The sequence below is a fragment of the Dendropsophus ebraccatus genome, chromosome 3 (assembly GCF_027789765.1).
Source record: "Dendropsophus ebraccatus isolate aDenEbr1 chromosome 3, aDenEbr1.pat, whole genome shotgun sequence".
Classification (NCBI taxonomy): Eukaryota; Metazoa; Chordata; class Amphibia; order Anura; family Hylidae; genus Dendropsophus; species Dendropsophus ebraccatus.
In genome coordinates this window covers 120898804-120914634 of record NC_091456.1, presented here as the reverse complement: position 1 = coordinate 120914634, position 15831 = coordinate 120898804, and the positions used below count along the sequence as shown (strand labels likewise).

The window sequence follows — 15831 nt, the reverse complement described above, 5'->3', positions numbered from 1 at the left end:
ATCCACTGTCACTCAGCACTGTAGTGTAACCGCCATCCACTGTCAATAAGCACTGTAATGTAACCGCCATCCACTGTCTCTCCGCACTGTAGTGTAACCGCCATCCTCTGTCACTCCACACTGTAGTGTAACCACCATCCACTGTCACTCCACACTGTAGTGTAACCGCCATCCACTGTCACTCCACACTGTAGTGTAACCGCCATCCACTGTCACTCCACACTGTAGTGTAACCGCCATCCACTGTCACTCAGCACTGTAGTGTAACCGCCATCCACTGTCAATAAGCACTGTAGTGTAACCGCCATCCACTGTCTCTCCGCACTGTAGTGTAACCGCCTTCCACTGTCACTCCGCACTGTAGTGTAACCGCCATCCACTGTCACTCCGCACTGTAGTGTAACCGCCATCCACTGTCACTCCGCACTGTAGTGTAACTGCCATCCACTGTCACTCCGCACTGTAGTGTAACCGCCATCCACTGTCTCTCTGCACTGTAGTGTAACCGCCATCCACTATCACTGTGCACTGTAGTGTAACCGCCATCCACTGTCACTCCGCACTGTAGTGTAACCGCCATCCTGTCACTCCACACTGTACTGTAACCGCCATCCACTGTCACTCTGCACTGTAGTATAACTGCCATCCTCTGTCACTCTGCACTGTAGTAAAGCCGCCATCCTCTGTCACTCCGCACTGTAGTGTAACTGCTCAGTATGTGCAGTATAATATACAGTAACCCTAACCTGTGCTGTGCCACTACTCTACAAAGATGCCAATGCACTAGTCCTATGGCAGCAGCTGATTATTATTACTGATCTCTAGGTGTATACAATATACAGTGTATTATTGGTTATTACAATGCCCTTGATGTGTACAGTTTACAATATACAGGGTGTTATTACAATATACATCCTGTTACTGGTTATTACTGATCTCTAGGCATGTTTATGTACTGCATGTTACAGGTTATTACAGATTTTTAGGCAAAGATAATCTGGTTAAAAGGGTTTTACAGAATTAAAAAAATAATAATTGTTTTCTTCCAAAAACAGCGCCACCCCTGCTCTTAGGTTGTGTGTGGTATTACAACTTGGCTCTATTCACTTTAGTCGAATACCACACACAAACTGAGGACAAGAGTGGTGCTGTCTGTGGAAGAAGGCAGCTATAGTTTTCTAATGTTAAGCCCTTTTTCCTTTTTTTGTGGTTCTATATTCCAGATGTAAAAGCCTCTTACACTGCTCTTTATCCTTATTCACTATAAGAAATGTAGTAGAAATGACCCTTTATTATTCAGAAATCGTTGTCACCTGCTGGGGTTTCCTATGGGTAACTATGGTTGGGGGCCCACTCAGACTCACTCGCCCCCCTAGACTGAACCCCTAGCTACGCCCCTGCCTCTCAGCATATACACAGGGGAATGTCTTTAGTAAAAGTCTTTACACAGTAGCGGTGCAAGTGTATGGAAACTTTACTTGAAGAATAACTTTGTACAATCCAATACAGCAGCATTTGATGATGAATATCTGCTGGCTTGACCAGAGTCCTTAGCTTCAGGGGGGGGGGGGGGGGGGGGAGTCTCTAACACTTCACCAATCTGACAGCTAGCACTAATAAATACAGAGAATGTCCTACTGAGACTTTGAGGACACGTAGTAGTACTTATAGCTGCCTGGAAACAGGTTAGGAGACTGAACCTCAAGCCTGACAGGATTACTGAGGTGATGCAGGGAGGTTAGATGTTACTCTGGCCAAGCCAGACCACCAACTGTCAACTGTCAAGACCCGGTGGGAGCTGCTATATAAGTACATACGGGATGCTGCCCATGTTCTAACCACAGAACATACCATGAATAGAAACAGAGAAACAATAAATGGAGCACCCACAAACCTATAACAAGTATATTAAGTAAGTTCTCAATAACATCTTTATTGTCACAAATACATAAAAAAAACAGCAAAATAGACAAACACTTAAAAACACCAAAAACACATGGAAAACGCATGAAGATATACATGTCGCTCCCACAAGTCAATCGTGCAGGAGTTCAACAAACTGCAAAGGTATGACTTTGTAAAAGACCTAGTAGAGGGCTGTAGTCTGTTTGTTTACAGAACCTCTGTTAAAAGGGACTACCTTCTGGACTCTATACATAACCTGGCGAGGAGGTAAAGTACACCCCTAAGGGAGGGCCACAGGTTGCCCACATGTCTTATGGGCCACAGGTTGAGGTTATCTCTTGGCCCTGCAAGAGTATCTTGGCAAGTAGGGACAGTTATAGAGTCTCATATAATTTGCACCCTTTTGACAGTTATGGTTTGGATTATCTATATCCCATTGGACAGTGTTTAAGTTGTGTCATGTTGGCCACCTGTAACGTTTAAGAAAAGTGCCTGGTCATTCCACCATGTACATTTCTCAAAAATTAAAGGGAACACTTAAATAACATATCCTAGATCTTAATGAATGAATGAAGGAAATGAATGAAATATTCTCACTGAATACTTTGTTCGGTGCAAAGTTGAATGTGCTGACAACAAAATGACACAAAAATCATCAATAAAAATTAGATTTATTAACAATTGGAGGCCTGGATTTGGAGTCACACACAAAATAAAAGTGGAAAAACACACTACAGGCTGATCCAACTTTGATGTAATGTCCTTAAAACAAGCCAGTCCATAGCTTCAATGCCTTGATCTTGCAGGAACTGCTGACACACTCCAGCCACATGAGGGCCAGCATTGTCCTGCAGTCAGGCTACCTCTGGCGAGCACATGGAGGGCTGTGCGGCCTTCCAAAGAAATGCCACCCTAGACCATTACTGACCCAGTGCCAAACCGGTCATGCTGAAGGATGTTGCAGGCAGCTCTCCACTGCGTTTGAGCAATGTATATGGCAGGAAAACTGCTTATTGTTATGGCGGGGGGTTAGTTTTGATAGGATTTAGTGTGTTCTAAAAACACCCTACTACAGTGATTGCTACTGACGTCTTTTATTAACCCCTAGACGACCCTGGACGTAGGGTTACGTCATGGAAGTCTGTCCCCAGACGACCCATGACGTAACCTTACGTCCTGGGTGTTTCTCCCGCTATGAAGCGTGCTCTGGAGCGGAGCGCGCTTCATAGCAGGTGGGGGCCGGCTGCAATCAGCAGCCGGGACCTCACCGGTAATGACACGCTGCAGCGATCGCACTGCCGCGTGTCATTAACCCCTTAAACGCCGCGACCGCGGCGTTTAAGTGTAAGTGACAGGGGGAGTCCCCTGTCACTTACCGATCGGGACCCCTGCAGTGTGACTGCGGGGGTCCCGATCGGTAAAACGGGCCGCCGGAGGTCTCTTACCTGCCTCCGTGCGGTCCGATCGGCGATCTGCTACACTGAGCCTGCACAGGCAGGCTCAATGAGCAGATCGCCGATAACACTGATCAATGCTATGCCTATGGCATAGCATTCATCAGTGTAGAAATCAAAGTACTGTATGTAGAAGTCCCCCAAAGGGACTTCAAAAGTGTAAAAAAAAAAAAAAGTTCAAAACACTAACACACTACCCCAAAACCCCTCCCCCAATAAAAGTCTAAATCACCCCCCTTTCCCATTATATAAATAAAACATATAAAAATAAATAAATAGATAAACATATAATATACCGTAGCGTGCGTAATTGTCCGATCTATTAAAATATAACAAGCGTCATTGCGAACGGCGAACGGCGTACACAAAAAGAGGGAAAAAAGTGCGCGGATTACCGATTTTATGTTACATTATATATTAAAAAAAATCAATAAAAAGTGATCAAAACATCCGATTTTCACAAATATGGTATTAATAAAAACTAGGGATCATGGCGGAAAAAAATGACACCCCATACAGCCCCGTAGGTGAAAAAATAAAACCGTTATAAGCGTCACAATAGGCCCATTTTATTAATATTTAATTGCCAAAAAAAAGGATTTCATAAAAAAAATACATATATAACATTAGAGAATCTGTGTAACCTGCATATGGTTGTGTTCGGACTGACCTATAGAATAATAGTGTCATGTCGCTGTTACCATATAGTGCATTACGTAGACACAGGAACCCCCCAAACGTTACCATATTGCATTCTTATTTACGATTTCACCTATTTATATCTTCATAAATAATATATTTGGAATTCCATCATACATGTTATGGTAAAATGAAAGACGCCATTACAAAGTACAACTATTCCTGTAAAAAACAAGCACTTACATGGCTTGTAGATAGAAAACTGAGAGTGCTAGAGCTCTTAGAAGGGGAGGAGGGAAAAACGAAAGCACTAAGATTAAAATTTGCGCGGTCCACTGGGTCATTTTGGGCCTGGTCCTCAAAGGGTTAAAGAGGTTGTCCAACATTTTTTTCTTATTGGAAATGTGAATAATTTGTAATCTGTCCCTTTCCCTGAGTGGTTTTCTCTCACCTTTTTTCTCCTCTGTGTCCCTGGGCCTCCTCCTCTGTTGCTACTTTTTGTATTTGTGTTTGTTTACATGAAGAACTTCCAGGTCAGCAGTGACATCACATCTCTGCAAGCCTGTAGCTCCACCCACTCTACCCATAGGCAGGTAATGTCTGTATTACTAAGTGTATTAAAAGTGTCCTTTTGAGCAGCATGGTGGCTCAGTGTCTGCCAATTAGTTATGTTATCAAATCAACTAGTTTTTTCACACTTTTATCTGTTGTAGGACTACAAACCCCAGCACACATGTACATGATAAGAGTTGTAGTCCTGGATTACATATACACTACAGTAGCCATCCTACTGGTGGGCGGGGTCTCAATGAGGCAGGATTCTGTTACAAGTTTAGCTCAGCAATAGATTAATAGATGACATGGTGACTACCATGAGGTGAAGTCTCCTCTCTCCTCTCCATATTACACACAGCAGCAGCCTCTCTCCTCTCCATATTACACACAGCAGCAGCACTGCCCTAACACTGTACATCTTTACACTACAATAGTAACAATATAGGGGAAGATTTAGCAAAGCCTGTGCAGGGGAGCAGTTACCAATAGAAACCAATCAGATTGCTTCTTTTATTTTTGAAAGAGGCCTTGGAAAATGAAACCTAGAATCTGACTGGTTGCTCTGGGCAACTGCTTCCCTGTTCCTCTGCACAAGTTTTGATAAATCACCGACATAGTTCCATTATTTACTGTTTATAGCTCCAACCTATGCTGCAGTGCTGTACAGAGATTGTAGTCTGTCATGCTGTCCTTACTGATGCAATTTCTTCTGGGCTCAGATTTTAGTTATGCAGTGTCCCAGAACAAAGTATTTATTTGTCACTTTATCTCTACACCTTTATTATAGCCAGTTCTGTTCTGGAAAGCTATGGTCTACTGCAAACTGTGTGTATTGTGTCACCCCTCTCAGTATTCAGGTCTGCTATTCCATTTATTTCTTGTATGCATATTCAGTTATCAGTGCCTAAGGGTAATATGTCGCCCCCCAGTGTTCAAGTATGGTACTTCTCATGTATATTTGGTCCTATATGTCCTAATGGTGTGATGATGCAATGGCTTGATGTCACGTGAATGCCCCTGCTTCCATGGTAACCCCAATGGCCATCGAGCTTTGGCTGAGGATACCATGTGACTTCCTGTCTGCCTCAGTCCTGTCTTCCACCTTCAGGGGGACAAGTTGTGTGTGTCCTCTCTCCCCTGTCAAGAGAAAGGTATGTGTGCTCTGCTGCTCCAGTTCCACAAGAAGTGTTCCTGGCTGTGTTCTATTCTCAAGTCCTCAAGATTCCCATCCTAACCACAAGATCCGGGTGCCGTTCTTCAGTCATTCCTCTCATCATCTTCTCTAATCATCAACAGCAAGTATTCATCTCAGTTCCATTCCGCCCAGCATCTTATTCTCAGTATCACTACTACTCCCATCATTCAGTACACTATCATCACAGCCTATTGCAGCATCACCCATTACTCTGCCTTAATCAAGTCTGCCTTATACCGGTTGCATCCGGAGAGACTGTTGCTACTAGTTACCACCGTTATAATAAATACAAAGCTACCATTCTTTCTGAACCTTGGCATTGGTGTAATTATTGGTGCCCTGACTAAGGACAACGAAGAATTGCTAGGGCTCCGCATGGTCAGGTTCCTGCTGGTTAGCTGCATCCCCTCGTGCCATAACCGTGACCTAACATCTGGCAGGCAGCTGCCCGGGATCCTACCCGGTACTACCATCTACCACTACTCTCAGCGGAGTGCCCAGCGCAGTTACATGTTAGGGGTGTGGCTAAAGAAATATATGCATAACCCCACCCACCTGATAACTCACTGTTCCTTCACTGGCAGGAAAAGGAAACAGAAAGGGAACAGAATTTCACAGGAAGTAAAGAAAACACAGGCAGAGTGGTCATGTGACTGAGCCTGAGAACACAGTAAGCGCTCTAAATAAAAAATAGAAGTGTATGTAGAATATGCACCCACAGAGGTCAATGCAATGCTAGTTTATTGAAAAATCCCTGTTTTATGCAAAGACTCTAATAGGCACTACTTTCTGTCTGCTAGAGGACCTTTATCTACAAAAAGGGGCTTACAAAGTACACTATACAGATTCACAGTGCCAGAAATCTTATGTAATCTCGTCACCACCACAACAGTCACCAAACTCTCTTGTTTTCAGGTGTTTATAGGATAACTTTAAAATGGACACTGTGTCAAGTGACTCTTAAAAGTTGAAGGGTACTCTTTTCCATAATGATCGCTGATTACAAGTGCTGTTTACAAGTACCTTATTAATGAATTTGAGTTTTTCCCATTGGGCAGAGGAAATCCCATATTATAACTTAAGTTACTATTTATTGTGATACTTATGCCTATTGCACCATATTTGTGAATATTCACCTAAGTTGCTATTATCTTATATATGAGATATATGTATTGTATTTGAGAGAGAAATTTGGACTTATTGACTTTTCTGTGATCGGCGAGTATGAAGGTACTCAACAGATAAAAGACCTATACTCAGTATACTTGATGTTTGAGTAAAGTTACTGTTGAACAGTAATACCTCCTCTCTCTGTTGGCTGATATCTACTGCACCTCACCAACAGCAACAGCAACACCAACAGGGTGATAACTGAGCTAACTTCAGCCAGAAGAGCTGTGGATGGTGGTGGATTACTGGCGTACAATAACTCATTGTATGCCAGTGATCCACCAACGTCCACAGCACTCCTTGGTGAAGTTAAATTTGCCAGCCACCTGATTGGTTATTTCATGTCGCCTGTTGTAAACCCGTATCTGGCAGGATAAGTGTCATTGTCAGTGACAGTTATTCTGCTGTCAGACACGGTTTTGGAACAGACCACCTGAGGTAACCTGTAAGGATACTCACTGGATTAACTACACACAGGAGAGATATGTTCTGGCACAAAAATTGACAGTACAGGAGCCATTTTACAGCTACACCACTTACACTACCCTCACACTTTTTTTCTCCATCTATTCGTGATACCTAATCAACCTTCTATGACCCTATATAAGCCTGCCTCTACATATCTGTCTTTTGCTAGTATAAATTCAGTTCAGTATTCAGTTCACTGCACAGGAGCTGACTTGCTACTATATATATAATAAAGGAAAAAGTGTGACGTCACAGAGGTTGTGACTTGCAGCCCATTGCCTGGCTGCAAGGGATTATGGATAGCCCCTTGCACTTGTGCTTTTGCTGTAATGTACTATGTGCAACTGCCATTTCTGACAAACTTTAATTCAGACTTTCGAAAGAAATTGGTTTGTTCCCAATACAATTTTATTTTTGCAGTTCACAAAAAATCTCGGTTCAGGGAGTTTGGTGTGCTGATCTCTAGGAAAATTGAGCAGGTTTAAACCTTGCTTAACCGAAGTTGCCCTTTAAGTATAATGAAACTAAAAGAAATGTTTTTGGCTCCTCTACTATTTTGCTGTTTTATAGTAGGTTCTAAGATGCAGGAATAAATATGTCCACACACAATAGGAAGTGCCAAAAAGTTTACTTAAGTGATAAAAGCAAGAAAAATATAATACAAGATACAAAGCTAAGTCAGATACAGAAGATACAAAGCTAAAGATACAAACACAAAGCTAAGTCAGATACAGGAGATACAAATACAAAGCTAAGTCAAATACAGCACAATATACTTAGCTATCCCAGGTGAGGGCCCCGGCCCGTTCTGGGCACCCGGGAGAGATGACCTTAGACACCATCTTCTTCTGCTGTTCCACCAAATTGCCCCCCCCCCCCCCTCTGCTTGTGTGCATCAGCTTATATAATCCCCTGAGTGTCATGCATCTATACACAAGGATGACCAACACTCCAGCAAAGCCTTAACCCCCTGTACTTTGGGCATGTTTTCATTTGGGGGAGAATGTGAAGACACTCACAAACACAGTTATAAAACATTCAGCTGACAGGGAGCTCAGATAAGGAGTCTCCATAAACATTAGGCCAAGAACAATAGTGAATTGAATGAATTCACACTTAATCCAGGATGACTGTCTCAAGTTCCTATATACTACACTTCACTATATGCTACACTATAAATAGAGATTCACTGTGCTAATTATTTAATTGATAAAACCACACAAATCTTTATATAGTATACAATTGCTTTTTAGCTGCTCTACCCTTATATGAAGCACTATACCTGCTAAGAAAAAAATTCTCTTTAAATGTGGTCATGAAATAAGAAAAGTTGTCGAAAGTTGAGACCCATTTTGCAGTATTATATCAATAGATATAATAGGGATACATTTATGAGAAAAATATATGGATATTGTAAAAAAAAAAAAAAAAAAAACCTATATAAAATCATTTTAATAACGACAATGACAATGATTTATTTCCAGCTGGCACTAGAAATGGAAAAAGAAATGGAAGAAAACAAAAAATCTGTAAAATGGTTTATTGAAACACAATCAGAATGGTTTCTACAGCATGGCATCCCAGAATGGTTTCATGGCATTATCACAAGACTGTAAGTGGCTAAACTCTATCCAAGCATTAACTCTTTTCATTTTTCATCTACAGACCAACATGAGGTTTTCTTTTGCAGAAAAAATATAGTTAAAATTGAAAAAAATAATTTTGTACCCTATAATTTTTATGAAGTGCACTGTATGGTAAAAATGACAGGTTATCTGTATTCTGCAATCAGTATGATGACAACGATGCCCAATTTATATAACTTCTGTTTTATTTTACTGCATGAAAGATAGGGGTAACAGGTCCTCAAGAAAGACTAATGGTAGGAGTGGTGTATAGATAAAGATATATGATGAATAGGGTATTGGTACGATTTAAAATACAGACATTTATTGAACATGTAAACCGTGATTGGAATCGAGTAGTAATAATAATATAAGTGAGTTACAAATTAATTTTCTAGCTAAGAGAATATCAAACAAACATACAAATAAATATAAAGATGCCAAGGTGAAGAACAGTAAATACACAGGGTTAAAAAACGATAAGCACACAATGTGCGTGTGTAAGGAATGTCTCTGATGGCTACTGGATGATAGTCTCTGAAATGGTATAATAAAGTCTCTGAATCTACCGGTACGGGGTGATCAGCCCCAGGGGAAGGTCAGAAGAAAGAATAATCACAGATAAAAAATATAAAACATGAAAAAAGTAAAATATGAATAAAAATATAAAAGGTTACTATAACCTTGTATATGAGTATAGCCGTGGGTGGGGACTGACGTGCGCTGTTAAGTTTTGTATACATAAATATGTGGATGGCCCGTTGTTGCAGCAAGACAAGAGTAGCTATGTTGTGCAGATAAGTCACAAACTGGCGTGTCTGTGTGAGTAGCCCATAAGTTATGGCTTGGTAGGGCTTTGGCCAATCGTTAGTGCATGAAAGGTGCTGGTAGCACCGCTCACCAGTCCAGTCGTATTGGATACTCTGTGTGGTCAGGCCGTTTGGTGGAGTCTTCCGACAGGTGATGTTGCTTGGTTCCGGGCGCTCGCGTTGGTGTTAGTTGAGTACCAATAGCCTATTCATCATATATCTTTATCTATACACCACTCCTACCATTAGTCTTTCTTGAGGACCGGTTACCCCTGTCTTTCATTCATTTTTCACATCCTAGGGTATAGGAGCCTTACAGGTTCACCTCGTTAGACTCCAGTTCAGTAGATCTCACACCTATCCTTGTTTCCATTTGTTTTATTTTACTACTTTTAAAAAGTTAAAACCTTCCTCAAAACTGAATTTATTTACTATCACTCTATTTTGACCCTTATAACTTTTTAAATTTCCCCATCTATGGGGCTGTATGAGGTTTAACTTTTTTGCACCATAAGTAAAAACATTTTTTTGCATCATAAAGTAAATGATTAATCGGATTCAACAGATGTACGCAGCTCCCAGGGCAAGGATTGGGATCAATTAATGTATGACAAACTGGTTTGCTTTGACCCGTTAGACCAAGTAGGGATGCCCTCTGCCTTCATTATGGTACGCTTTATGTGTGGAGCCTTTGGAAACACTCCTTAACTCCTTCTGGACCGGGCTAATTTTCGTTTTTACGTTTTTGTTTTTTCCCCTTTTCCCTTGTGCTTAAAAGGCCATAGCAGTTGCAATTTTACACCTACAGACCCACATGAGCCCTTATTTTTTGCGTCACTAATTGTACTTTGCAATGACAGACTGAATTTTTATGCCATGTGTCCTATGGAAAAACTGACATGTTATATATGTTCCTCAAGTCGTTACGATTACAATGATATGTAACATGTATAACTTATTTTATCTGATGGCTTGTAAAAAATACAAACCATTGTTAACAATTATATGTTCCTTAAAATCGCTCCATTCCCAGGCTTATAGCACTTTTATCCTTTGGTCCATAGGGCTGTGTGATGTGTCATTTTTGGTGCCATGATGTGTTCTTTCTCTCAGTACCTTGATTGCGCATATGCGACTTTTTGATTGCTTTTTCTTACAATTTTTCTGGATTTAATGCGACCAAAAATGCGCAATTTTGCACTTTGGAAGATCAAGAATGTGATAAATTTATATTTTGGGCGATAACAAACATGTTTATTTATTTATTTTTATTTATAAAATGGGAAAAGGGGGGATTCAAACTTTTATTAGGGGAGGGGATTATTTATTAATAATACAACTCTCTCTCTCTCTTTTTTTTTATTTTTTTTATTTTTTACACATATACTAGAAGTCCCCCTGGGGTACTTGTAGTATATGCACACTGATCTCTCATTGAGATCTATGCTGTATAGTTATACAGCATAGATCCATGAGATGAGTGTTCTATTGCTTTTGGCTGCTGCCCACTAGACCACCAGGTATGGGCTGCAGTAAGTCTTCAGATGCAGCTGTCAACTTTGTCAGCTGCATCTGAAGACTTTATTAGCGGGCACGGCGATCGGACCATGCCCGATAATAGCCGCGGTCCCGCTTTGAACTCCCCCACCCGCGCGAGGATGTACAGTTACACCCTTGTGCGGAAAGGGGTTAAGCAGAATCAGGAGATAAAAGGCTTCAAACTAAAAGAGGACTAAGAGAAATTGATCCTTTATGCGGATGACATGCTATTGTTGGTACAGGACCCCAACAATGCCACACCTATAGTTATAGATATTCTCAGACAATTTGGGAGGCTCTTTGGGCTGCAGGTAAACGAGAAAAAAATATCATTTTTTTATGCTTATAGACCAGGAAGAGACTCCCCATGATTACGGGGTAACAATTCAGAAGGAGGATCACAGTTGTAGGTATCTCAGGATAGAGCTTACATTGGATGCAGGAAAGTATATGGAGCCAGGGGCATAGCAAGGATTCACGGGGCCCCATAGCAAAAAATTTTAAGGGGCCCCCTCCACTAAGCACAACACCAAGCACTGCTGTATGTATATATCTGCTTTACTGCTGGTGCACTGATAACCCCTGACCTCTGCAAGCAGCTCTGCACATTTTCCTTTCCTATGTGATTGCCAGCTGGAGAACAGAGATCAGAGGTTATCAATGCAGTGAAGCAGAGATCTTTGTCTTCTGCTTGTTAACCCTTTTTTTGTGTTGCAGCATGTAATTAAACACTGGGTCACTTACACACTGCAGTACATAAGGGGTTAAACAGAAGGAGACACGCTCTTACCTTCTCCCCCGGGCCCCCCTCCTGCTTGGGCCCCATAGCAACTGCCTACCCTGCCTTTATGGTATTTACATTACAGGATAGAGATGGGGATTTTGCACCCCAGATTTTAGATACTATTTTTACTCTTTACAGGTACAAAATATTCAAAGGAACCAGTCTACACCTATTGGTATTATGCAGTGGCGAAAATAGAGGGGTGCAAAGGGGGCGGTCGCTCCCGGGCCCACTCAGGCAGGGGCCCACTGAGGTCTCAGACGCTTAATGCTGTCTGCAAAAGCTATTTCTTTTGCAGACAGCCTTAGCACCTGTGTAGTGGGCCCCTAACACGGCAAAAGCACCTGGTAATAGCGGGCCCCCTGCTCATCAGGGGCCCACTCAGCCATCGGATGCAGTGCCCGGCCAGGGCTGGATCTTCTCCGTGTTCTCTTCACTTCCTCCTCCACGCTGCTTCCTGCTCTGCTGCTGGCCCCTCCCCCACTGTCCGACAGAGCATGGTATGAGGAGGAGAGAGCTGGAGGGATCCTGTCGTCTATGGCTGCCAGGGACTGAGAAGAAGTGCAGCAGCAGTTGTAAGTGATCATTATCAGTGTCTGTGGTGCTGGAAGTTGTCAGGTACAGAGTGAGGACTGTGTGAGAGGACACACACCACACAGCACACACACACACACACACACAGCAGCCATTTATAGATATAGCAGTGGCCAAATGACCAGGAGTAGCTATATATATATATATATATATATATATATATATAAACACAAAAAATTTATGCGGCACTCAGGAAAAGAGGAGAGCAACTGTGTGCCATCTAGCAAGCCAGGGGTCCACCAGGCTGTCCGTATATATCTTCAAAAAGGCTGCAGCACTCCAATGATAGTGATAAACTGTGCAAAAATGTATTTACATCCCAAATACAAAAGCAGCGATGTTTCTGATCGCAACTGCTTGAAATAGCTTGAAAAAAAGACCACAGTTCCGGTCAGAAACGCCGCTGCTTTTGTGTTTGGGATGTAAATAAATTTTTGCACAGTTTATCAATATCATTGGAGTGCCGCAGCCTTTTTGAAGATATATACAGCATTGACCTGCAGGAGCCATATATATATATATATATATATATATATATATATATATATATACAGCTCTGCTGGAGGGCCTCAGTGTGACACCCTTGCTGTAGTCAGTATGATGGAGGTCACCCAGCTTTCTGGCATCCTGTAGTCAGTATAATGGAGGTCACCCAGCTTTCAGGCATCCTGTAGTCAGTATGATGGAGGACACCCAGCTTTCTGGCATCCTGTAGTCAGTATGATGGAGGTAACCCAGCTTTCTGGCATCCTGTAGTCAGTATGATGGAGGTAACCCAGCTTTCTGGCATCCTGTAGTCAGTATGATGGAGGTCACCCAGCTTTCTGGCATCCTGTAGTCAGTATGATGGAGGACACCCAGCTTTCTGGCATCCTGTAGTCAGTATGACGGAGGTCACCCAGCTTTCTGGCATCCTGTAGTCAGTATGACAGAGGTCACCCAGCTTTCTGGCATCCTGTAGTCAGTATGACGGAGGTCACCCAGCTTTCTGGCATCCTGTAGTCAGTATGATGGAGGTCACCCAGCTTTCTGGCATCCTGTAGTCAGTATGATGGAGGTCACCCAGCTTTCTGGCATCCAGTAGTCAGTATGATGGAGGTCACCCAGCTTTCTGGCATCTTGTAGTCAGTATGACGGAGGTCACCCAGCTTTCTGGCATGCTGTAGTCAGTATGACGGAGGTCATCCAGCTTTCTGGCATCCAGTAGTCAGTATGATGGAGGTCACCCAGCTTTCTGGCATCCTGTAGTCAGTATGATGGAGGTCACCCAGCTTTCTGGCATCCTGTAGTCAGTATGATGGAGGTCACCTACCTTTCCCAGCATCTTATACTCAGTATGATGGAGGTCACCCAGCTTTCCCAGAATCTAGTACTAAGTATAATGAAGGTTACCCAGCTTTGCAGCATCTTGTACTCAGTACGATGATTAAGAACAAAAAACATAGTTGCTTTCTTCTAAAACAGTGCCACCCTGCTCTTAGGTTGTGTGTGGTATTACAACTTGACTCCATTCACTTCAGTCGAATACCACACACAAACTGAGGACAAAAGTGGTACTGTCTGTGGAAGAAGGCAGCTATATTTTTCTAATCTTAAGCACTTTTAATTTTTTTGTGGTTCTATGTGTGAAATGTAGAAGCCTCTTACACTGCTCTTTATCCTTATTCACTATGAATAATGTTGAAGAATATACCGTTTATTATTCAGAAATCCTTGTCACCTGCTGGGTCATGTCAGTTGGGGGCCCACTTAGACTCACTCGCCCCCCTAGGCTGAACCCCTAGCTACGCCCCTGGTATTATGGTAAGGGTCAAAAAGGTTTTAATTAGTGCTTTGGAGGTAGTGTTTCGTAGTTGCAGTTTGGTAGAATTTCTATTTTTGACACAAAAATGTTTGGTATTATTGATGATAATGACTGGAGAAGTATTCTACAAACAATTAAATCCACAACATTTATCATGAATCACAGGATAAAGCAGTTCAAAATAATTTACAGGCTATATTTACCATATTTACTATGTACACCATATTTAGGTCAACCTCACACAATGTTTTTTTTTTTATTAAGCAACGGCCATTTGCAGGTTTGCAAAAACGACTGTTGTTTATTCACAATGGCAGATCGCATTAACCCCTATGGAATCCCCACTGCATTGTATACACACTGTATACACTATGGCCAAGATTCCATGCGACCGCACAGAAAACTGCCATGTTTATTTTGTGCGGCTGCTATTTAGTGAACAGCGGCCGTACAAAATAGACTGTGCACACAATGTAAAGTACAGCTCCCAGACATACTTTACATTGTGTACTATGGCTAATTGGAGTGCGGGCACACCCTAACATGCTTGCATTCCAATTATGTTGAGGTGATGTTCACCCTACCGATACTGTAGTATTGGCCAGGTTGAACATCTCAGACAGCGGCCGTTGTGTTACAAAACAGTGCCACGGAACGGCCACTGTTTTGCCATGTATGAACATGGCCTTAATATGTAAGATGGGAATTTGCACACATAATAAATGTCCTAAATGTAAAATGAGTAATGCCAATAATTATTATCTTCTCTGGGACTGTGCTTACATTCAGGAGTTCTTAAAGTGATTTTCCTAAATCCCCTCTTCCTCATTTTAGATTTTATTGCCTGATATATTGAAACATAGGCTATTGAGTGATCAAACCAGTTTAGTAGTGCATTGGGTTCACTCCTTCTGCCTGTTACAGTATGTTTAAGCCATAGATTTTGCAAGAGGTGCTACACGAACTGAGGCATCAGTGGGATTTTCAGGACATCCTGATTCAATTCATGTGCAGTAACCTGGGGTTGCTATTTGCATTAGCAGTGGTTTATTAGATATCACCAAGGAATCGTTGGAAACAGAATCCCATATAAGACCCCATATAAGAGTGTGATTTTGCATGTGGCACAAATGCAGGACCGTATAGCTACTGTAATGCCTGTAGTGAGAGAACACCTGCAGAGGTCGCAAGAGACCCAGAGCTAAATCTATAACCATTCTGCTCTTCAGACACTCAACTTTAGCTGAGTGTTTCTTTTAGACATAACCTGCCTACAGAGGACTGATCTAC

The 15831-nt window shown here is 42.0% G+C and overlaps 1 protein-coding gene across 5 annotated transcripts in view; it reads left to right on the top strand.

Moving 5' to 3' along the window:
- LOC138786003 (hematopoietic SH2 domain-containing protein-like) overlaps nucleotides 1-15831 on the top strand; it is a 57637-nt gene that overhangs the window by 28828 nt on the left and 12978 nt on the right. For 4 of the 5 annotated variants that reach the window (XM_069962592.1, XM_069962594.1, XM_069962593.1 and 1 more), the window contains 2 exons: nucleotides 6333-6418; nucleotides 8871-8998. In XM_069962592.1, the coding sequence (XP_069818693.1) occupies nucleotides 8883-8998 (116 nt within the window). In that variant the 5' untranslated portion in view covers nucleotides 6333-6418; nucleotides 8871-8882. The remainder of the gene's footprint in view (nucleotides 1-6332; nucleotides 6419-8870; nucleotides 8999-15831) is intronic. The other variant, XM_069962590.1, reaches the window with a different exon arrangement.